Genomic DNA, 24,921 nt, shown 5'->3' with positions numbered 1-24,921 from the left:
AAACTGATGTAAGAACGAATGTTTCTCTCACTCTCGATGCATCCAGGAAAAAGAGGATGTTGTTGATTAGTGGATCTGAATTATTCTTTTGTTAAATCGGTTTTCTCCTCATATTTCTGGGCAAGCTGCCCAGATCTCTACTACCCTAAAGTATTAGACGCTTAAAATAAAAATGTTGTGTTCATTCCTGCAGCTGAGAGGTTTGAATCTGCTCTGGGGAGAGGTAAAAATCCAAGCAGATCATTGATAAGTGAACAAAAAGACAGAAAAATCATCTCATTTTAACAAGCACCTTGTCTCACCCTGCCCACATGCTCCATGTGTATTTTTAGCAGGCACAAGCTGGACTCAGACTCACACGAGCAGCAGAAACAATCCTTACGTAATATAATTTGAGATCTTTCCATAAAGCATGGCTCCTGTCATCAGTCACAGGGACCGGTGCAGATCTCCTGCTCTACCTGTGGAGGTTAGAAGCCCACCGCCATCTCTCAGCTCTGTTCTCTAAGAGCGTAGGTGGTAAATGAGTGCGATCGCGCTGCCGAGCTCAGTGCACAATAAATATAAATGTCTTCACGCAAGCTGGTAGAGCTGTCAGAAATATGCTGCTGCTAAAAAAAAGTTTCACAAAAAAACAAAAATACACTCTCTAATAGAATCAGGCGTCTGGGCTTGAGAGGATTGGAGCCCAGGATGGAAATGTGAGCAGGAGTCTGAAGGAAAGCGGTGCAGTCCACCTACTTTCATTAGGGTCAAATCTCCTCTGACCCTAATGTTTATGGTTGTTTTAATCACCGTGTGCTCTGTAGAAACATCTACGTCACATTTCTGGTCTCAGTTTTCACTCAGACTCATTTAAAATTCACTGATGAGAGCATGGTCAAGAGACAGCCCTCAAAGGAAAGTTAGCGAATATTTCAGGTGATCCAAATCTGTAGTTTTCCCCTTTTCATGATGTTTTAAAACTGTGTAAAAGTGATAATCTAACCCTGTGAAATAATGGAGGCAACAACTAAGCCCATACCCCGCCCCGTACAGCCCCATGCAATTTGAATTCAGCTCTGTTCAGCTTAACCAATAGTGTTTGAAATCCGCTTAAAGAGCAAATTGCAGGTAAAAAAAAATTCTACTTCATATTAAATGCTGTATAAAAATATGTGAAATGCTTATTGTGAATATTTTGTTTTAAATACATAACAGCAGAGTTTTATAGTAAAAAGTGGCCTTTCTCAGCAAAGCTTCTAAAAAGGCTCTTTTTCCTAAATCTGAACCTCTGACGTAACCAAAGGGAGTTAGAAACTAGGCGCTGCCTCAGCTCAGTGTGGAGAGTGGGTAGTTTTAGGGTAGAGAGGTCATGTTATCCAGTCAGTGTGTGTGTTTACTAGTGTTGGATTGTGTTCATTTTGATAAACTATAGTGTGTGAAGCAGGGGCGGCGTTAGGCCCGGCTACTTGGGCTCAAGCCCCGAATGATTTATGAAAAGCCCCGGATCTAAATCGTGGAAGTAACATGCAGTACCAAAATCCAACAGAGAGGGAGCAGCTGGCAGTAGTTTGTATACAGCCTGCCTGAGCCTCCACCACTGAAGAAGAAGCCCTTCAGCAGCCGCCTTCTTCTACGGTCTCTGCCTGAAACGCTTGTGTGAAGATGGACATAAGGATGTTTTTTAGACCAAAAGTACCGCGACAGAACCCCAGCTTTGATGAGACTGGTGCTGACTCAGGTTTGTGAGTCTTATTTGAAAATATTTGTTGTGCTGCTGGTTTGCCTAAAGTTAGCTTACTATCAGGTAAAGTTGGAGAAAGAAAGGGAATATTTACTATCATCTCACACTAAACCCTAACAGGAACAATATTCTGCCCTGAATATGCTTAATATGTAGCTTCAGATTAAAAATTATGTGGTACAAGACAAATATATATGATGTCGACTAGTGCGTGTCACGTGTGTGTGTGCGTGCGCACGCATGCGCGTGTGTGTGTGTGTGTGCGCGCGCGTGTGTGTGTGTTAAGCCCCGGATCTTCTTCAGTCCTAAATCTGCCCCTGGTGTGAAGGCTGTACCAACTCCAGCCTGTCTGGACATCGAGCCCACGGGTTTCCAGAGAAGAGAAACACCTCTATCGCCGTGCCTGAGGGCGTTTGTGCAGCTGAAAAAACGGGACTTCTGTAGCCCACATTGGTCGGTTACCGGGACAGGGAGGTCCAAGCTGGGCTCCAGAGAGCCGCGGCGGGGTTTAAAAAATTTTATGCGGATTTCTGGAGCTCAGATTACCATCAGAACCAGGTCAGAACCGACCACCAGAAGAGACACACGGCTCAGCGGGCCAGTGGAGCTGGTTTCTGGGTTGGAACCGGATCAGAACCGCCGCCTGGACCACCAGGAGAGGATGATGTGCAGCTTTCAAAAATACCAGCTCAACTGGCTCACTGGAGTCTGGGTCGGATCCAGCTCACAGAAGCCCGCATGACCTCCAGAACCGGATCACAGGCGTCTTTCTCCCTCTCTAAGCGCTAAACTACGTTACGTGAACGGATTCTAACGAGTCTGAGACAGCTGGCAGACGCTCATTAGTATTAATATTATATTAACTGACCAATACTATTTTAATTGTCTGGTACATGTCGTAATCTGTAAAAAAATTGTGATGGTAGCGCACGAGTTTAAGCTAGCCTCGTTAACTCACCTGCTGCTCCCCCGCTGCTTCCCCACATTCTCTCTGCGTTGGCCGATGGTTGGTCTTTGCTACAGGGGCGTGCAGTAAACTCATAACTTTATGGTTTTGGTCCATCAGAAGTAAAATTATAAACATTTAAAATTTCCTCTGTGTCAGAGCCGCCATTAGAGTCCATAGTTTTCTCTGGATTAAGCTAACAGGGCTCCCTCAGCTGACGTCGCTTGGTTTGGCAAAAAAAAAAAAAAAAAAACATTTCTCACAAAAAATAATAAATAATTAAATGTGTGAAAAAATTAATGTTTTAAACGAGTTTCTATTATGTTTCTCTAAACATTGGTTCATGGGAGTCTAACCTGCAAGTTGCTCTTTAAGGACAGATGTCGATCGCAGAGCGTGCGCCAGAGTTTGAGGATGTACCTAGACGGATGCAGAGTTAGTGACCTTTCTCACTTTTCTCAAAGTAAATCTATATTATATAATTATTTCCAATCTCACCCTCCGTGGGTGGTCTCATCCTTCCAAGCTCGGGTCCTCTCCCAGAGGCCTTGGAGCTTGAGGGTTCTGCGCAGGTTTCTGGACTGAGATGTTGGATGTTTTTCCTGGGATCTGCTTTAGCCACTCCTCCAGTCTGGGGGTTACAGCCCCGCGTGTCCTAGTACTTCCATAGTTTCTCGTGTTCCTTTGTGCGACCATATGACAAAAATTTGTTGCTTTCTTCTGTAACTACAGAAGTGGTGAGACAGGCTTAAGGTGCAATACATTTGTCCATCTCTAGATGGTGCTGTTGTGTAAAAACACTGTATTTCTGCTTTAAAGGGGTCCTTCAGTCATTTTTGTAATACATTTGCAGTGGTCTCTACTAGGAATGAATGCCTTGTAAGTCGTGCTCTGGGGGAAAATAGCTCCGGTGCGCCTGTTTCAGCATGGAGAATTCAGCCAAAGGAGAAAGTAGCTTCAGATTCAATTCAATTCAAAAATACTTTATTAATCCCAGAAGGAAATTGATTGCTGTAGTAGCTCAGAATAATAATAATAATCAAGTCATCAAAGAGTTGTTGTATATTACAATGGCTGTTGGCAGGAAGGATCTCCAGTAACAGTCAGTGTTGCAGCGAAACTGAAGAAGCCTCTGACTGAAGACACTCTTCCGTTGTCGGACAGTCTTGTGAAGAGAATGCTCAGGGTTGTCCATCATTTTCTTGATTCTCTGGAGAATGCTTCTTTGCATCATCTCCTCCAGTGGGTCCACAGTCTTCCCCAGAACAGAACCAGCCTTTTTTATTAGGCTGTTGAGTCTTTTCAGGTCCCTGCTTCTGATGCTACTAGCCCAACAGACGACAGCTGAAGAGATTACACTCTCAACAACAGACTTGTAGAAGGTCTGCAGCATCTTGCTACAGACACTGAAGGACCTAAGCGTCCTCAAGAAGTGCAGTCTGCTGTGTCCCTTCTTGTAAACGGCTTCGCTGTTCTTTCTCCAGTCCAGTCTGTTGTCCAAGTGAACTCCAAGGCATTTGTATTCCTCAACCACCTCCACTTCTTCTCCCATGATGGAAACAGTGTTTGACTCCACCCTGTTTCTTCTGAAGTCTAAAATTTCACGTTCAAGGTCAGATGATTGTTTCCACACCATGCCACAAAGCGCTCCACTAGCTCTCATTACTTAGCTTCCTGTCCGTCTCTGCTACACCCGACAACTGCAGAGTCATCTGATGCTTGAACATTTCGCCTCTGTTCGTCTAACAGCAACACACCTGTACCACTGACTCTGTTTGCTCTGCAACGTTGATGTTCCATCTCCATAAATAACACAAGCATGGAGGAATTCTGCCTTGTGGTGGAGTTGCTAATGCTAACGGTTAGCTTCTACTAGTTGAGACATTCTCTGCTGTTTGCTGGAAGCTAAACCAACAACAGCCTTCAGCGTTACGAGACAAGAGGAGTCCGTGAATGTTAAGTGACAGAGTGACGTAGATCTGTCAGGATTTTTAAACCCTAGAGTCTGTTTTCTATCAGCAGCTAAAGCAGGAGATAGGTGTAGGAAACTATTTTCATGTTTAGCCTGCATGAAAAACTCAGAGTGACAGATTATAATCAGAAGAAATCATTAAAAAAAAGTATTTTCAGTGTTCCATATTTTTAAGTACTGGTGTTCATGCCAGAAGTATTTAAGCTGTGTTGTGGGTCTTTGGAAAGACTGAATCCAAGTATAAAAGTATCTTAACAACTTTCTGATGTTTGACGATTCTGCTGCAAAAACAAAAAACCTTCATCTTTAGCCTTAGGTCAGCTCTGGTTTGTATTGCTTTTAGGTTTGTTTTGGTAATCACACCCCACCTCTTGGTTCTTGTCAGCTAAGCACTCTATAATGGTTGTCTTGTGGTATCATTTTTGTCCAGATAATCTGAGTTTCCTTTTATCCCTGTTGTCCCTTTCAGTTCTGTTCCACCTGCTTCTGCAGAACTTGTGCCGCTATAGACTCTTTACCTGCACATACGAGTTCTGGGTTTGTTTGTGGAGATGGAAATAACTCCTTCCAGCTCACATACACAGTATTACCAAAAGTAATGGAACGGCTGCCTTTACAAAGTCATGACTGTTTGTCCAGGAGTGCATTTATGAGCTCAGATGATCTAATTTATACTAAAGGCGTTCTATCAGGCTGAGGCAAGGTTAGCTAACGACACATCCCTACTCTGGTCCTGCATGATTCCTTCACCGCTCTGACACTGATAAAAACTAACTTACTGTGCATAACGCTGGATTTTCTCATTGCAGTGTGGTTGTTTTGTTTTTGCTTTGATTAGAAACCATACAGATTCTACCTGGATGAGACAAGCTACGTCTGCAGATCTCTGATTTAAAGTGAACGGTGCTTTTTGAGAATGGTGTTAAACTTTCTCTGTTTCTGAATTCCTGTGGTGCATTGGCATCCGTGAAGTCAGGGATAATTATAAACCCACGAAGAATCAACCACTGTTAAATAAATGTTATTCCTGCAGCCAATGTTTCAGCTTTGTGTTTTTTTTTTTTTATGTGTCAAATTATTGTGGGTAAGCAAAATAGAACATGTTTTTTATTCTCTCCTAGGAGTCTCCATCCCAGGAGGACGAGCCGTCGGAGTCCCGTCCTCAGATTGACCCATCTGAGCTCGTCCCACGCCTGTGCCACCTGGTGCGGTCCAAGACGGGCTACGGCTTCAACCTTCACAGCGATCGGTCGCGACCCGGACAGTACATCCGATCCCTAGACCCAGGATCACCGGCAGATTCTGCTGGACTTCGGCCTCAGGACAGGCTCGTTGAGGTACGCTCCTTCTGTGTAATACCAGGGTCTTTAAAACCGAAATGTTTCAAAGTTTCTCTTGATAAGCTGAGAGAAAAATGTCCAGACGAGCATTGTGTGGGTGTCTTTGTTCACAAAAGCCCTCGGCTGACTCTGCAGAATGGGGGAAAGGAAAACGATAGGATGATTATTTATAAATGACACGCCGTTTGTCTGCTTCACGTCAGAGTGGAGGATAATTAACAGCATGTGAGAAATTTACCACAAGAGAAGTGCTTTAACCCCTCACCTTGTGTGTGTGTGTGTGTGTGTGTGTGTGTGTGTGTGTGTGTGTGTGTGTGTGTGTGTGTGTGTGTGTGTGTGTGGTTTAATTTCCACTCAACTTTCCATTTTATCTTCTGTGAATAATAAATAACTATCTGACTGGAACACAGAGCTGTCCGCGTGTTTCCATCGCTCTCCCCTTTACAAATAATCTAAATTTTCTGCATACAAATAAAACAGCAGGACAGTTTTTGGCATTTTGCTTCACTTTCTCACATTAATCAGCTACAGATGTGACACCCCCCGAGACGATCACAGCTGACGGCTTTCTGAAATAGAGGGCCAACATGTTCATCTCTGCTAAATGAAAGACAAAAGTCAGATGGTACTTAATCAGAATCTCCACCTACACAGAAAATTCAAAATGCTCAAAATAACTCTGTCAGAGTTGATTTCAACACTTTTAAAGTGTCTATATGGGTCCACCCCAGTAAGTGTTAATTTAACAATTTTTGAAGAGTTGGTACTTTAACTCTGATTTAGTGTTAAAAACCAACTCCTCTAGAGATAAATATTTATCAGTAAATCAGCGTTAAAGTACCAACTCTTCAAAAAGCGTTAAATCAACACTTACTGGGGTGGGCTCATATAGACACTTTAAAAGTGTTGAAATCAACTCTGATAGTTTTTTTGAGCATTTCGAATTTGTTGTGTATACTACAACCAGTGTTAGTTTTCAGAGTTAGTTTACACTCGAGTTATGAATCTCCACCATGATATCATGAATTTTAATATTTTTCAGTGTGCCATGCCAGGAAGTTACCAGTTACACAGACAAACACTGGTTAACTCATGCCTTGTACACCTCATGATTGCTATCGGTCAGAGGGAAAGGATAACAAGTAGAGTCCTGAGCATGTAGTATTAACCATGCATCACATTATTATTGTGACAGTGGAACACACAGCGGTCCCATTCTTTTGACCGGCCTCCTCACTTACGGTACAAACATGACATAACAAGCAAAACCACATTTGCGACAGTTAACGAAGTGCTAACTAAGAACAACACAACTCCCCAAAATAAACATGCATAAACACCCCAAAATAGAACAAACTAACGAAAAACATGACTACCCACAATGCACCTCGCCCACTGCAGCTCCTGCAACTCATCTTTTAGAATAAAAGGGTGGAGTCTACATATCAACTCTGCAGGTGTTACAGCTGCTGTGGGAGCTCAGAGTTAGATTTTCAGGAGTTATTTTGTCCTAAATGACACCTGTAGAGTTGATTAGGAAACACTGGGTTTTAACTCTCATGTCAGTGTTACATATCAACTATATAACTCGTTTTAGTGTTAAATTAACTATTCTTGGAGATTAATTGGACCAACACCAGAAAATTAACTTTTTTGAATTTGCTGTGGAGACCGACGTGCTGCAGAAGCATCCATCACGCATACATTTATTTTTTTATCTGAGGGTAAACACGCAGCTGTCACATTTCTTTCCCAGGATCTTTGGCTTCACTGGCTGGACTTTGGTCCAGGCTGGGCAAACACAACACTGATCGGGTCTAGTTACAGTTACAGTGAGCAGCACCTCTCATTTTGCTAAATTTAAACTCCTCTTCTCATTTAGCCCACTTGTTGACCCAAAAAGAAGATGTTTGTACAATTTAAACACTGTTCTCACACATGAGTAACTAAAACTCTTATAAATGCTCTAAAATCAGAAATTAAACGATGCGAGTTATTTGTAATATTGATAAATAAAATGCCTTTTGCTTGTTATTGGCCCTACGTTGCTGGTGCTCGGAGTCTTTACTGGAGCTTCTGTGGGAACATCCTGCAGCAGGTCACCGGTGGCAACTGAAGTCCATCACTTCCCTGAAATGTTTCCATTAAGACATTAATTCTAGGACATATAATCACATGAGTGTACACATGATCAGTCAGCTATTAACTTATGGTTGCTCTCTTTTCTGACTCGTCAGAAAATGAACTGTAAAGACCTTCACTGGTGTCAGGAATGAAAGAATCGTTTGATTCTTCATGTTTTAAGTAGTTAAAGAACTGAGATTTTTTGAAAACGTCTTCTTGATTTTTTTATATTTCCAATTTTTTCTTATTTTTCTATTAGTAGAAGCTCCAGAGATCTGAAAAAACAAAGAACAGGTGTTGATTACACTCACTGGCCACTTTATAAGGTACACCTTGCTAGTACAGAATCGGACCCCCTTTTGCCTTCAGAGTTGTCTTAATCCTTAGTGGCATAGATTCAACAAGCTACTGGAAACATTTCTTAGAGACTTAGGTCCACATTGACATGATAGCATCACGCAGTTGCTGCAGATTTGTCAGATGCACATCCATGATGTGAATCTCCTGTTGCACCACATCCCAAAGATGCTCTACTGGAATGAGATCTGGGGTCTCATTTATAAAACATTGCGTAGAATCCTTACTAAAACCGTACTTAAGCTCCATCATTATGTCGGGATTTCAGGGTTAGCCCTGGAGTGGTTTAGATCATACCTGACAAATAGAAAGATGTGCGTAAGGATGGGAAGTTATTCCTCAGAGTACTCTGATTTACCCTGGGGGGGTACCACAGGGCTCGATATTGGGGCCTTTGTTGTTTTCATTCTGCCCTAAGGTGATATCTGTCGTACGCTTGGAGTTCACTTTCACCTTTATGCTGACGATTGTCAGCTGTACCTGCCTCTGAACATGTCAGGAGGTCTCTCTATTACTAATCTTATGAACTGTTCGACAGAGATTAAGACCTGGATGAGTGGAAATTTTCTGAGCTTAAATGATCAGAAAACAGAGGCTATATTGTTTGCCCCAAGCAGACATTGTGACTCTTTTTAAATTGACTGTGGGTCATTCAATGGCCAACTGAGTGCTTCAGTGACTAATCTTGGTGTTAAACTAGAAAGCGCCCTTAGTTTTGACACCCACGTTAATGGAGTGATCTCCTCCTCCTTTTTCCACCTTCGTCGGCTGTCAAAGATCAAACATTTCCTGTCACATCATGATCTTGAGACAGTAGTCCATGCTTTTATTACGGTGGGATTGGACTACTGTAACTCTGTTTTATTTGGTGTGAGCAAGGGCTCAATGGCCAGGTTGCAAATGGTCCAGAATGCTGCTGCCAGATTTTTAGAGGGCAGGCGCAAGTATGACCACATTACTCTTGTCCTGGCTGCACTTCATTGGCTGCACTTCATTGGCTGCCCATTGATGTAAGGATTTGTTTTAAGATACTTTTGCAGGTTTTTAAAACGTTAAATGGTGTGGCCCCTCCGTACTTGGTGTCATTGCTTCAGCCGTACACCCCTGCACGGTCACTCCGCTTGGAGAACCTCATGCTCCTCTCGGTCCCAAGAACGCGCCTAAAGACACGTGGTGATAGGGCCTTTGCTGTGGCAGGTCCTAAGCTTTGGAACGAGCGTCCTCTCAGCATAAGGGCCTCCACCTCTGTGGCGGTTTTTAAGGCAAGGCTAAAATCCTACTTTTATGATCTTTTAATCTTTCTAACTAGTTTTATTGTTTTACTTAAATGGATCCGTGTATTCACTGTGTTTTTTGTCTGTATCCAATGTTTTTATTTTCTGGACCTAATGTTTTATGTTTTTATTTGGTCTGTGTAGCGTCTTGGTGGCATCTTTTTGCCTGTAAGGTGCAATTTAGTTGAGTTGAGTACGTAAGCTCAGCAAAAACAACGTACTTACGCCAAGTAGGTTTGTGACCTATAAAACATGGAGTATGCACAGCTGCACGCAATCTCCGCTTTATAAATCAGAGACTAACGAGAAAGGCTCTCAGCTGCTTTTTAGTCACATCCCGCCCTCACCACGCCCACTTACTGCCATAAATGGTCAATGCAAAGTGCCTTGTGGGGGGTATTAATATTGAGACTTTTTGTGCTCTACATTTTATTTATTTATTTCTACTCTACAGAAGAAGATTAGAGCCACTGACAAGAGAACACAGACAAGAAAGAGAATTTTTACTTTTATCTCAGTAACCTGAAACTTAAAGAATACCTCAACTCTAAAAATATTAATGTTTTATTTCCCGGTGACTGGAGGGGTTAAAAGAAGCGCAGCAGTCGTTTTATTTGTGGACGGAAATGACAGGAAACCGGTGTTTAGAGGTGGCGAGTGCATGAAGAGGTGGAGGAGAATGAGGGACAAATTTGTCCGTGTTAAAAAAGTCTCTAAAATACAAAAAAAATAAAACACACAATATAAACACAATAGTAAAAGCACTATCTTGGACATGACAGGATACCACAGAACAGCGCTACGCCCTCAGTTGATCTGGCGGGGAATTGCTTTGCAACACTCCCCAGGAGACGGAGAAGTATGAGGGCAAATTGTCTCCGTGCGTGCGTGACTCTCCCTCATGGAGCTGACGGAGAAGTATAAATTAGGCTTTAGCTTGCATAAAAAGTAAATGAAGTATTTTGCAGTTTTGTAATTTTTCATCAGCATTTTCTATTTGAGGTCTGAAGTTGACTAAGTGGGATTGAGGTCAATTGTTTCTCACAAAACAACATTTAATAACTTCATCCCAGTTTATTAGCGGTGCTTGGACCAATAAATCTGAGCCCCTGGAGTTGTATTTGTGTGTGTGTGTGTGTGTGTGTGTGTGTGTGTGTGTGTGTGTGTGTGTGTGTGTGTGTGTGTGTGTGTGTGTGTGTGTGTGTGTGTGTGTGTGTGTTAACTGATAATTAGTCATCTGCGATCATGCCCCAAGAAATTGCTTGTGTTGTCTGTCAGCAACTTGTTAGAGAGATGAACAACCATGAAGAGCCTTCGCTCTCTCTCCCCACACGGCCCATTACACTGGAGATGTATCAGCAGCAAGCTTTCTAAAGGCCGTGGTGAAAGCTCAATTTTCTGCCGATGTTTACTGAACGCCTCATCAGGCTGCATCAAACAGAGCACATGCTAAGCTTGTCAGAACTTTAATGTAAGGGAAAACATGTCTGCAGTAGTTTTGCAAATGTGAGTTTGTGTCTTGGTAACGCTCACTGTAGCATCACTGGCTCTCATTATTACTTTCTGCAGATGTTTTAATACTTTTCAGTTTTTATCAGGTTTTTAAATAGTTGAAATCCATCTAATTACCTGGTCGGACTGATGAGCTAACGACTAGTCTGATTGGGGTCCGTTTTCCTGTAATGTTGAAGCAATTTTAGTCCATAAATAGTTTCATTGCAGTTCATGTGTACATCAATTCTATAAAACTTTACTCCACATAAATTTTTTCATGGTAATTTACATTATTTGTCATGTTCCTCTGTTCCTACTTAAAGGTGCATTATGGAAGTTTGACAGCCAAAACATGTATAGAAATAATAAATTCCCTCTTCATACATTCTCCTGCAATGCCCTGGTCCTGTAGAATGAGCCCTGGCATTTTTACTGTGATTGCCTGTTTTTCTGTAAAATCACAGAAAAAGAGAGTTGCTCGGGTCGAGCAGGCTGTTTCATGCGCGTTCACGCTCAGGCATCGCCCGTAGCATTTGCTATCCGTAGCTTTAGCAGCAGAGAGAGAGAGGCAGCGCCAACTGCTGTTCCTAACGCCTAGTGACGAACCTAGCTACATTTCTGAGGACCCTTAGCTACTTTCTGTAGAACTTTCTTCTAGATATTTCCTGTAAATTAGCAACAAAATAGCCATTTTCGCTCTGAACCGTTCTTTGGTTTGGCGTTGTTTCAGCTGTCATCAAGGATATAAAAGTTAAAGATACTTTGAATGTTACTGGTGTGTAGCTTACCTTGTAAGATGTCTGACTCCCATGCAGAAGACCTGGGTTTGATTCTGGATGTGAACATAGTTAATTTAGAGTTTCTTTTTTACATGAATGGTATATTTTTTTACAGTAAGATGCCCATATTTTTATTTGAGACTCGCCGAACGGCTTTGAATTTACAGATAAAAAAGATGTGGGTTCAACTTTCATTTTGGAACAATTTTTCAAGCAAGGGAAGGGAATGATCTGAGCATGCAGGAGGACTGACCCATCATAAACCTTTGTCGGCTGTGCTGAAGAGAAAGGTACAGAACCTAATTAATTATTTAATTAGCTGCGCGTTCTCCTGTCTTCTGTCCTCCGGGCCACACACACACACACACACGGGACTGTCTCAGCTGTTATTTTCGTTAAGGAGTGTGCCTGAGGGAGCAATCGCGAGCATAAAAATTCAGAAGTCCGAAAAGTCCCTTTAATTACCTCTCAAGGATTCAGTTTACTGACTCTAGATCTGATTTTGGCAACATAAATTACTTGTGGTGCTGGCCGCAGTAGCACTCTTTTTAAACAACACTAAAACTGAAACAGGCTTTTTTACAGCTGATCAAATGTTTCAGACCACATGCCATTAAAAGGCCCAAAATGTAAAAAAAAAAAAAGTGGATTCATTCTCGACTAGTAGAAGCTAACCGTTAACATTAGCAACTTCACCACACGGCAGAAGCTCCTCCAGGCTTGATTTCTTTGTGGAGATAAAACATCCTCGTTGCAAGTCAGTGAAAGAGTTGCATTGCTGCTATCCAACCCAGTAGCCAGGCCTGCCAGTTTCGTCCTCTGTTTAATTTTGCGCAGAGAAAGAGTCTGGTAACTCACAGGCAGAGAGGCACATGAGGGGCGGGACTAGCCAGCTCAAAAATAACCAATCAGAAAAAAGACGAAAATGCCTACTGTACCACGCAACGCTGTAGTTTTTTAGCTGTAGTCAAAAATGGCGTCTGGCAACGGCGCACACATCATTTTTTTTAGAAGAAAGGCTTTTAGCTCTTCTACGTGTGGTTTTAAAGACATTCAAGTCATTTAGAACAGAGGAAAGAGCCACAGCGAACTCCGCCGTTGTCTTCGTTGTTTATGAGAAACTGAGCGTCGCCGTGTGTGACTTACGCACTGTAGTTTTTAGCTGTTGTTAAAAAGTGCATTTGGTGATGGCGCTAACATCTTCCTTTAGAAGAAAGGCTTTTAGCGCTTCTGCTTGTTGTTGTTTGAAAGACACGTCCAAGTCATTTAGAACAGAGGAAAGAGCCGCAGCAGACTTCGCTTCAGTCGCCATGTTTATGACAAACTCGGCGTTAGGGCTGCAACAACGAATCGATAAATTCAATGAAAATCGATTACTAAAAGCGTTGGCAACGAATTGCGTCATCGATTCGTTGTGTCGCACAACTCTTCCAAAAGCGCCCCCCCTTCCCGCCCGCCGTTGCGCGCAGACCAGAGCAAGTCAGATCAGCGCGAGGGAGAGCCGGCAGATCAGCGCGAGGGAGAGCCGGCAGATCAGCGCGAGGGAGAGCCGGCAGATCAGCGCGAGGGAGAACTGCAGATCAGCGCGAGGGAGAGCCGCAGATCAGCGCGAGGGAGAGCCGGCAAATCAGCGCGAGGGAGAGCCGGCAGATCAGCGCGAGGGAGAGCCGGCAGATCAGCGTGAGGGAGAGCCGGCAGATCAGCGCGAGGGAGAACCGCAGATCAGCGCGAGGGAGAGCCGGCAGATCAGCGCGAGGGAGAGCCGGCAGATCAGCGCGAGGGAGAGCCGGCAGATCAGCGTGAGGGAGAACCGCAGATCAGCGCGAGGGAGAGCCGGCAGATCAGCGCGAGGGAGAGCCGGCAGATCAGCGCGAGGGAGAGCCGCAGATCAGCGTGAGGGAGAGCCGGTACCGGCAGATCAGCGCGAGGGAGAGCCGGCAGACTTGCGCTGCTGCGAACCGGTTCCGCATTGTTGCGCAACGATCCAGGCAGCTGCTTCCAGCGCACGGTCCATTCTCAAAGTGGCGCAACCAAAAAACTATAGTTTGCACACGATCGTTCATGTCCGCACATGTTCTCTATTTTCTGTCTTATTTGTGCCTGAAGCTCGCTACTGCGGAGCTCATCACCTGTGCTGTGGTGATGTCACCTCACGCAGCATCGAAAACGCGCTCTGAGCTTTTCGGTCAGGAGATCCCTTTGATCTGCTCAAAAGTAACCGATGAGGTGAAAAGGTAAGAATCCAGGCAACAGATTTTCTGGAGAATTAAGAGGAGATGCAGGAAGATGAGAGACAGACAGGACAGGAAAATAGTTAAATAAAAACAAGAAAACAAAACAAAGTGTTGAAAAGTCAAATGTAGGTAGATTTATCTCCACGACACGTTTTTACCAGTAAAAAACAATAAGTTATACACATGTTATATTTATACATCTGATACAATTCAGATCACCTTCAAAACTCAGTCACACACCCAGGGCCGTTTCAAGACATTTTGGGGGCCAAGGCAAAATGCCCCCCCCCCCCCCCCCCCATAACTGGGCTCCCCAGAAGCCTCTGTGTAATTCATACCCTCTCCAGTAGTGTTAGTTATACAGTGTTTATAAAAGCCCCTCAGACATTACTGACATGTTCTAATATTATCAGATGAAAAACTAAATTATCAGACATGCTGTCTCATCTGCTGCTTTTCTTAACTTGCAAAAAGTAACAAAACCATGTGAAAGCCACTATTTGTGGATTCTCTGAAAGTTTCCATGGAGTGTGCGACAACTTATTTTTTCATTGATCCTATCGTCTAATCTCACAGCTGAAACAAGCATCCTTAATCATCTGTGCACAGGAAGCTTACCGATGCTGTAGTAAAACAAAAGGTATAATAATTTATTATTAATAAAACCTTGTTGCAGCACTAAAGCAGAAAAATTTGATTTTGCATTAAATATGCAAAATATTTACATATGAATTGTTTTAGAGCCCTTTAATTGGCATAATCTGATATTAATTTAGTTCTTACAAAAAATGGGTCCCAACATGGTTTGTGTGGCGTTGCCATAGTGTGACGTCATAGGCACAGATCCCCTGTCCTCTTGTTTGGAAATGGAAATATGGTCACCCTACATTAAACAAACTGTCCACCCGGGCTTTTGCGCTGCAGAGAGACGCTTCGCTGCCTACGACTGAACGTCAGTTGAGAGTCAGTCTCATGCAGACTGACCAATGAAGAGAGGGCCTCAAGTTAAGACCCTCTCCTCATTGGTCAGTCCACACGAGGTGGGTCAAAGGTTACTCTGGGCGGGTTACGTGTTGTCAGGCATTCAAGTATTGAGTATATTTACTGCATATCACAGTAAAATATTCTGTATGTGACCACATTATGGTGATCCTTGGGTCGTGATGATGGAGCCCTTGAATATTGTTGCCCAGGGTACAACAAAGTGTTAATCTGGCCCTGGTTCCGCCGTCACATTCCCGCAGAAACTGGTTGATCACACCGGGGCCAGACTACTAGCTTGTGGTTTTACAACCACAATGTCCTCAGAAGCAAAAATGCTTTTAAAAGGGAGGGCGGAGTCCTAACTGTTGCTGCAGGCGTGTTGTGTGAGAGTGCAGTTATATACTGGTTAATATATTTTTGGGTTCAGTTGCTTTCATGTGGCCTAATGTGAGTCCATTTGGGATCATTGGAATGATCAGCAGCATTTCTTGATGTGACTTTATGGCAGTTGCCCAGGGCATCATCGCAAGGAGGATGGCATTCATTTACTTTTGTTTTATTTGGTATTTTTTCAGTCATTTTTGGAAATAGTGATCAATTTTGATTAATTCACAGCCTATGTTTAATTACATTTAAAATAAATGTCAACAGATGAGATCAAACAAAACAGATGAGAATTGCCCTTAAGCTGTTTAACTTGGACCAAGCATTTTAGGTCACAGATAGATGTAGCTTAGGGTCTCTGTCTATGCACCTTATAAGACAATTTAGGTGATGGCATGTTGTTTTTCTGCTATTGAACTGTTTTCTAATAATGTTGTGTTAAATAAAGTGAAGGAAGGAGAGAAATAACGTTTCCCTAGCAGTTTTTAAAAATTTCCCCATGTAATCCGATTAATCGATTAATCGTGTCGAGACCCCATCCGATTAATCGATTATCCAAATAATCGTTTGTTGCAGCCCTACTCGGCGTTATGGTGTGTGACGTACGCTGCTCAGCGCTCATTGGCTCGGTTAGAATTCTCAGGGGGTGGGGTTATTTGAATAGGAGAGTTCCCAGACCCTTTCTCTGTGCAGAATTATACAGAGGAGGAGTATGACAGGCCAGGCTACCAACCCAAGGTGAGATGTCCAAATGTCAGGAAAAAAGACTCCAAAACCTACCGTCTGAAGGGTGACTTCTGAATTGAGTGCTGCACACCTCTGATCTTGATGGTCTTGATAGACTTGATGGTTCTCCTGAGATGTTTTCTACATGCCACATTGGAAGGAGCGTCATGAAGGTCTTCATGAGGTTCAGGGGTGTCAAACGGCCGTTGGCTATGTCCAGATGTTGCAGAGAGCATCCCTCATGCCTGAGGGCTCTAGTCTGTGTGGTAACAGCTGGGTCTTTCAAAAGGACACTGCTACAGGACACAACACCCACAGGACAAGGGCCTTCTTGCAAAGAATAGCATCACTCTTATAGGCCATCCTGCTTTTTGTTCTTATCTCAATCCCACTGAGAACCTTCAGGAATAGATGGCAGGCTAAGTTTATTAAAATGGACAGTTCCAGACAGTTTGCGCGTTCGTCTTCACCACTTGGAGAAACGTTCCCAGTCGCCTCGTGGAAACGCTTGCATCAAGCATGCTGCAACAAAATCATCAACAGTAACGGTGGAGATACTCATTGCTGACTTCATGTTTGGAACATTGATCTCTGCTTCAGGGAGTTTTTGCAGGTGTGGTTTTAAATGTTTGATCAGCTGTCAAACAGCCTGTTTCAGTTTAAGTGTTGTTTCCAATCAATTTCACGCTAACAAAATGTTTAGCCTCTCTCCAGTTTCTTCTTGTTGCATGTTGAAGCTCTGCTTGGACCCTTGTTAAGATCCAACCGTCCAAAATGTGATTTTGAGCCATTTTTCAAGTCTTAAACTTTCGATCAGGACTGTAAGCATGAACTTACATTGACCAGTGACTGACTAGCTGTTAGCTTGTCTGTTTGGTCAGAACTAATCTCTGCTTCTCTAAGCAAAGGCTGTTCAAAATGCTTTCTAAAATAGTAAAGATATACATTTTGTTTTTTTAACCTCAGTTTTTGTTTTAAAGACAAAATAAGGTTTCGGTCCCTAAAGGCTCCGCCAGCCTTATTAATGTCATCGCCTCAACAGAGGGGAGGCAGACATACAGGCAGGATTCACAAATTACATTACAGTTCCTCTGAATTATCTGTCTCACACACATACACACACACACACACGCACACACACACTCTCACGCACGCACACACACCTATACACACACACCTAAAGTCTCTAGAGCTTTCCTGAAGTTGATCGTCTCGGGGGAAATAAGGTTCCTACATGCTGTATTAATTAACCAATTGGGCAGGGGGGGGGGGGGGGTATTGTCCTGTGTGGGTTGGTTTGTTAATGAAGTTGGTGAAACGTGACACAACACCTGTTGTTTTCCAAATACAAGGATTTTTGTTCTTCCCGTCTGTCTGTCTGAGTCCTGGGATAAAACAGATGCACAGAAGAGGAGGAGTGGTTCACATTTTCCATCTGTTGACATTCCTTCATTTCATTTAGACTGATGTCCTCGCTCTCTTAATTTTTATGATTAAAATCCACAATTCCTTCATTTCTTCACCCGTTTCACTCAAACAGGAGCGTGAACACACTCTGTTTATCCCTTGACTCCTGCTATCTACCTCGGCTTATCATAAGCAGTGAATTTTAAACAAATTCCCCATCCGCACATGGACACCTGATAGCCCGAGCTCAGGAGAGCCATCAATAATTGATTATGTACCAACGCTAACTTGCTGCGACTCGACCTGCCGAGGTCTAAACAGAACTGTTGAAACGCAGCATCTAGATAAGAGCAGGCAAAATCCAACTGTTGTTTAGAGATCTGGGTGCAGAGGTCGGGGAGCGTTTCACTGTGAATTTAGGCTAATTTATCGCACAAATGTGAAGTTTTCTGAAGCAACATTTTACTTTGAAAGCATAATAATTTAGTCATAATTTTAAAAAGAATTAAAGCAAACTGTAAAAGCTTGAAATCCTGCTCCTTGATAAACAAGTGGCCTTGGTAGGGAATAGTGTGTGTGCACATGCCTCCCTCTGGTGGATGAAAGAGGAACTACAGAGAAAAGAAAGTTTAACTTCCTGAGACCCGAATTTGTATTTAGTGCGATGTAAAATAAAAATAAAAATCTTAACAGGTTTTCTAGATGAAACTAAAAATGTACGTTTTTACCTAACTTCGATATTAATTGTTTCTAAATAGTAAAAAAAAAAAAAAACAAGGTCTACTTTGAAGAGAATAAAAACTTTTAGAGAAAGACGCCAATGTGGACGCAGGGTCTCAGGAGCTTAATCTGGCAAGTTCTATCATGAAAACCTGAGACAGAGAAGTCCTGTGCATGTTAATTGTGTTTTCTTTATTTTTGAGTATTTGTGGATAAAGTTACAATGTTTAATATTGTTCTTCTTTCTAAAATTCAAAAAACATTACGACCTGTAGAAGACACAAATAACAACCTAAAGCTAATCGCTCAAGCGTAGAAAGCATATGAAATGTGTAAAAGACCGTCTGCACCATGGTCACGTAATGAAGTCATATTCCCTTTGGCGCTGCAGGTGAATGGGGTGAACATCGAGGGCATGAAGCACTCAGAGGTTGTGGCCTTTATAAAGAAAATGGGAGAAGAGACCTGGCTGTTGGTGGTGGATCCAGACACAGACGAACACTTTAAGACGATGGGAGTTGTTCCTACAGTCAGCCACATCAAAGGTAAGAACAGATATGTGAAAACGCTCAATTTGAAGCATTCATTTTCAGCTTTTGGACAATTTTATAATGGCATTGTGAAGGGCGTTGAGCAGAAAAGTAATTTGGGGCTTAATATTTTAATAATCTAAGCTATGATACTATTTGATCTTCAAGAAGAGTACAGGTAACCATGATAACTATACATCTGCATCTTTCAATTCCTTAAAAAGGTAGACAGAAAAACAGAGCGTAGAATAAATTTTGAATAATTTTTTGTGTTTCTGCAATGTTTTATGTTGGTGACAAGGACTCGAGACTTTGGCTGTGGCTACTCTTCACTCTGATTTAAAAGAAACCATTTCTACCGCGGGGGCTGAAAGAAGACAAACATACCTGCATTTTGATATATAAATGGCATAAGTAGTGTGACATTTGAGAGAGTTGGAAGAGTTTGTTTTCAAATGTTTTGGAAAGTTAGAATGTGCCAGGGGCGTATCCGAGGAGTGTCCCGGGCTAGTCTGATTGGCCCCCCCATGAGTTCCATTTAAATTGACTTTACATTATCTAACAAAGTCTTGGGGTTGAACCCCCCCCCCCCCCCCCCCCCCCCCCAAAAATAAACCTTTCACACTTGAGAATTGGGACACCTCTGCGCACTCACACCCCTGGTTGGGATCGCGCAATTGAAGGGAGCATGTGTGGAAGAGCAAGTGTTGGGATTGGGCCAAAGAAGAAGAAAAACATGGTCGTGGCACGATGTGGAGCTTATAAATTCACTGGAATGCAAAAAATAAGGAGACACCCCCACACCACCAGCACACACAAAAGCATGCTCGTTGGTGCCACCCGTACATAAAAAAGTACCCCGCCTGGGCCACCCCATTTAAAAAGGCCTGGACACGCCACTGGAGTGTGTGTCATCATCACACTGAATGAAACATTTTGTGACAAAATGTTCAAAACTCTTAGACCTGAACTGTGTTTGTGTCAGAAATCATAACAGACACAAAAACAGCCGTTCAGCCGTGTAAAGTCTGTCTGTCTGCGGTCCGTCTGTAGATCTCCAGGTTCTTGTTTGTGTTGCCCAAATCCTTTTGTTGTGTATGTGAAGATCGCTCCTGGTTTGTGTGCAGATTTTGGTTTTAGAGTTAGATTTACTAAAAGTATACACTAATCCTGATTAGGCCACACATTTCAAACCTGTTGGGCTTTTTCTGTGTGGATTTTTCAAAACTGTAGTTAAGATTTGAACCAAAACAGTCGCCCTTAGTAATGAGGGAGCTTTAATAATTACACACTGATGGATTTCCTGTAAGGATCTAAAGAATAAAGGTTAATTAGAGTTATTTTAAACATTTTGCTGTTGTGACTCATTATTTTCTCAGATTATGACGGTCCGCCCATCACTAACGGCTCCCCCAGCCCTCAGATCAACGGCAGCTCCGCCACACAGTCCTTCAGGTCCACTCGCTCTGACCTCAGCAGCCAGGGCAACAGCACACAGGTGGGTGTTGGCATCCATGCGTGCTGCTGTCTCTGGTCATCGACATCAAAGTCTGAAACCTCGGCCCTTTTTTCTGCCTTGTATTTCCATTTCCAATTATTCTTTTTGTTCTCTCCAGCTGGCTGACGACGAGGCCGGCCATCTCTTGGACCCGTTTGCTGAGATGGGCCTGAGGCTGAGCGCCACAGCAGCAGAGGAAAAGATGAAGGTCCATGCCAAGGAAAAAAAGAAGGCTCCGCAAATGGACTGGATGAAGAAATACGAGCTTTTCAGTAATTTCTAGGACATTCCTCATAAAAGACACTTCAGGGAACCAAGGACAGCACTTCCTCGCTCCCTTTTGAGTGGACGAGATGACCTGCCTCGGTTTTTAACAGCTTCTCGTCTCCCAACATTAACACAGTTGGATTATCTGAGCTTAAGCCACTCACAGAGATGAACATTCCTACCAGACTGATATAAATGTGCCCAATTCTCACCACCTTTCCTCCAGAACAACCACGCAACTCCTCCTACTAAGAGACTCATTATAGCAGCTATTTTTATATTTAAAGAGTATAAACAGCTATAAGTAAATAGTATCCCATTATCATGGACTGCCTTTAGAAGACTAATGGACACTGTGAAGTTATTGATTGTGGATTTTAGCGAATGTTTGTTTTCTAAATCAGTCAGAAGACAAGCGAAGCTGGCAGAAGATCACTGTGAACGAGTGGAGGCTCTCCACCTCCATCCCATCAGTTCATTCTGTTTGTAAAAGGAAAGGGTGTGTGTGTGCTCGCTTTAACCAAAACATCGTCTATCTGAGATGCAGAAGCTGAACCACTTTGGAGCAAAAGGTTTGTTTTTAACAGCGTTGAAAATGGAGTAAAGCTGCACCAAGAACTCGGTTGTTATTGGAATCGGTCGGTCCGGATCATCCAGTGGAAGTTTTTTCTGTTGGAAACACAATTTCCAAGAAAATCAGAAATGAAGAGAAAAAATGTGTTAAACAGTGGACAGAAATGGGAATTGGTCTGAATTGGTATTGGCTCCCGACACCAGAATTAGTGCAACCCGACTTTTGGTGTTTGACAAAGAAAATGACCATTAATTTAGTTCAGGTCTAGGCTTCAGGTGCTCTCTAAAACCTCGTTCACACAGAGTGTGGAACGTCCGGAACGATGTGGTCCGGTTTCCAAACGGCCATCCACACCCACTCTGGAACACCTTCTCAGAAGTTCACGCAGTTTCAGCTGGAGCCGGGTACTGATTCAGATTTCAAAAATCGATTTGATTCTGATTCTCAAGGGTTTGAATCGCTTATCACAATCCCACCCAATTCAGTCTGTTCCAATTTGATATTGATTTGGGTCAGTGCTATTTAAATGTTTTTTTATAACTGTTATCTTAATTATATGGGGAAACTCTATTAACCCTTTAGGCCCTGAACCCTAAAATATCCATCTGGACTTTCTAGTTTAACTGTAGAAAATAGCTAATTTATGGATTTATGAGTCGATTCAATTAGATTTTTGTAATTTTCATAAGCATCGACTTCTTGATTTATCAACACATCATCCACTGTGAAGCGGCCTCCCTGTCATCGATAACAACAAGAGGTTGACAGAACGATGCGACGTGGGTTTTATTTTTAAACATCTGGGCTTCACCTCGCTGCACCGTGTCTCACTTCCTGTCTGGCTCACGGCATTTCTTCAACTTCAGGACGATGCGCATGCGGTGTCTGGAAAAAATAGAAACCTTGCCGAATTGGGATGTGCTCGGCACCACAGCCGGTGTAAATGTCCGTCTACACAGAAGCTGCACGGATTCTGACCTGCATCTGTTCTGCACTCGGTGAGAACGAGGCCTAAGAAATCAAACGTTGAGTTAATTCAACCAAGTTATGGTTTCTGGTTCTATTAAACCAATGTTAAGAGTAATAAACATTTACTTTTGACTTAAGCGTATAAACATTACAACTAATGAAACCATTAAATTCAACATTTCCTTTTTCAGAGTGTAGAGTTGGTTTTAATGCTTTAGAGCAACCAACGCTAACCCAGAATACGTGGTTTTATTTAGCTGATAATCCCATAACCAGACACTGATCTAGACTTAATCCGGATGTTATCTTAAACTCCCGAGGGCGGTTTTTACAGATTGAAGAATGCCACGTGGTTTTAACTTAAGAGAAGAAAAATACTTTTGGTGGAAACTTTGGTTTTATGTTTGATTTAAACGCAAATGTTTAAATGTGAAGGCATGATCTGAATGTTGGCCAAGTAGCCTAAACCAGGAATAAGTCAGTATTAAGTATCTTATTTGATTTATTGTATGCTTCATCGCAGAATTACTGAATGTAATTTTAACGATGATTTCTCAGAATGTATCAGCAGCAGAGTTGTGTTTAGTCTCTTCTTCAGGAATGTGAAACAAAATAGGACAAATGAAATAACTCTTGGATTTGACTGCTTTGTTTTGATTAAAAAGACTAAGCGTCCTGTGTGGGATCCATCGGATAAGAGGGCTGCGGGGTGACGAGCTCACATGAAGAGGAGAATCTTGAGAAAGACGCTGGGATCCACGGAGATTACCGGGGATTATTATGCACACGGGAACAGCGGTCGCACACATGCTCACACACACGTTTGTATGTGGAGAAAGTATGCAGCGCACGCTGCGGCCCAACACACGTTACTGCTAACTCGTTACAGTTATTTGTGTCGTCTCAGTCTGAGAAACTCGCAGACGCAGAAACAAGGCAGGTTGCATTTTCCACTAGAGTGACAATCGCATTTTTGAATTGAATAAAATGTTTTTATTTCCCACTTTCCCGTCAGTTTTCTTCCATTTGGGTGTTTTGTTTTTGTTCTGGTTTCCTCGTTTGTTTTTGCCTCTGAGCCCTCGTCGTGTCTTCCTCCCCGTTGAGGATTATGCTGGCGTTCAGTTTCAGGTTCAGCCTGTTCTCAGGGTTCACCACCAGCCAGCTGCTGCGTGCTTTTTGGAACACAAAGAGGTCAAACGGGGGTCAAATGTCTGTTTGGGTGGGTGGGAGAGAATGTGGTGGAGACGTTCTCGTTGTACTCAAAGGTTTTCTACAGACTAACGCTGTTTTTAAAATTATCTTCATTTAGATTTTTAGTTATTTATCTGAGAATAAATCTTGGACTGATGTAGAGATACACCTCAGACAGATAGATGACTATTTCTGTTCTTTCACTGGAGTTTGGTTGATGAACCACCTGATGCGCAACTTTTGTCTACGGATTTAGTTCTCGTTGAGAGGTCCGATTCAGAACCATCTCCTGTACATTTTCCTTTAGCTAAAACAAACATCTCAGTCTAGTTCCGATCTAGCTTTAAAATGTCTGTATTTCTACTTTAAATCCCATTTTTGATCTTCTGGAGTGTAGAAGTTATGAACAACTTACCTGTTGTAGAAAGCTTTGTGACAAACCTCAGTTTGGAGAAATGGAGATTCATCTTTCATCGGACTGATTAGCATGAGCGAGGCAACAACGGGGTCTCATCTTAGCACAACAAAGGTTTCATAATGGTGCATGCACTCGCTCATAAAACAACATCACCTCAAGGTTTTTTGAATTTATCATTACAATCTGGTTCTGACTGAAAAGTGATATCCTTAAGACTTGTTGCTGTTAGGCTGCACCAGAAATCCTGCAGTTGTTGCAAACTGAGGTTGTTCAGAGAGTTTTCTACAGCAGATAAGATGGATGTGACCAGGAACCCACTTCAAAAGTAGAAATAAACCACAAAATCAATCTGAGGGTGACTTATATTCAGCTTGATCAGCTCGTCAGAAATTTCAAATTCTAAGTTGAACACTCACAAAATGCACAATTACCAAACTATTTTTAAAAACTCATTTTTTGCTTTTGGCGAATGTAACAAAGTGCTAATTTGCTCATGTTAGACCTTTTATGCAGAAATTTTTACTTCAAAAGTCAGAATTTTTAGGTCAGTCAGAGTTTATAAAATGGTGATATACTAGAGATATAGTTCTTTGAGATAAATCGTAATCTGCCTAAATTAATGGAATTAAGTTGGAAACTGGAATCCAAATTTGTTTATTTCAGTGAAAAGACCTGTACAGTGCCATAAAAGGGAGCTGTCACTTGACAAAAATAAACAGGAGCATGCCACGCCCACCACCGCTCATGCTGCTATTAGCTGAGAAGCTCCGATATTCAGGAGGGGGTCGGAGTAGAGCTCCTCCAGCAGCAGCTCTTTGCATATGAGAGGTAGTTCTATCCTAAATTCCCTCTTTGTGACATCACAAACGGGGACTTTTTGAAACGGCTTGTTTTAGGTACATTTCTAAAACCAAACGCCGACAGAAAAGGGGTTGAAGGTTTTATTCACACTCTGGAGTGTTTAGTAGAGACTCACATCACACAAGGATGCAAAAGGTCAATTTGCC

General features: G+C 42.5%; 1 protein-coding gene across 1 annotated transcript in view; it reads left to right on the top strand.

The window, feature by feature from the left end:
• Positions 1–22,980, top strand: part of LOC107376605 (Na(+)/H(+) exchange regulatory cofactor NHE-RF2) — a 72,242-nt gene extending 49,262 nt beyond the window's left edge. The window contains exons 3-6 of the mRNA XM_015945784.3: positions 5,766–5,981; positions 18,859–19,012; positions 20,377–20,495; positions 20,614–22,980. Coding sequence (XP_015801270.3) covers positions 5,766–5,981; positions 18,859–19,012; positions 20,377–20,495; positions 20,614–20,778 — 654 coding nt within the window. The 3' untranslated portion in view covers positions 20,779–22,980. The remainder of the gene's footprint in view (positions 1–5,765; positions 5,982–18,858; positions 19,013–20,376; positions 20,496–20,613) is intronic.
• Positions 22,981–24,921: the final 1,941 nt, after the last annotated feature.

The sequence above is a fragment of the Nothobranchius furzeri genome, chromosome 12 (genome assembly GCF_043380555.1).
Source record: "Nothobranchius furzeri strain GRZ-AD chromosome 12, NfurGRZ-RIMD1, whole genome shotgun sequence".
Taxonomy (NCBI): Eukaryota; Metazoa; Chordata; class Actinopteri; order Cyprinodontiformes; family Nothobranchiidae; genus Nothobranchius; species Nothobranchius furzeri.
The sequence above is the reverse complement of the archived record's forward strand: the minus strand, read 5'-3'. Positions and strand labels throughout refer to the sequence as shown.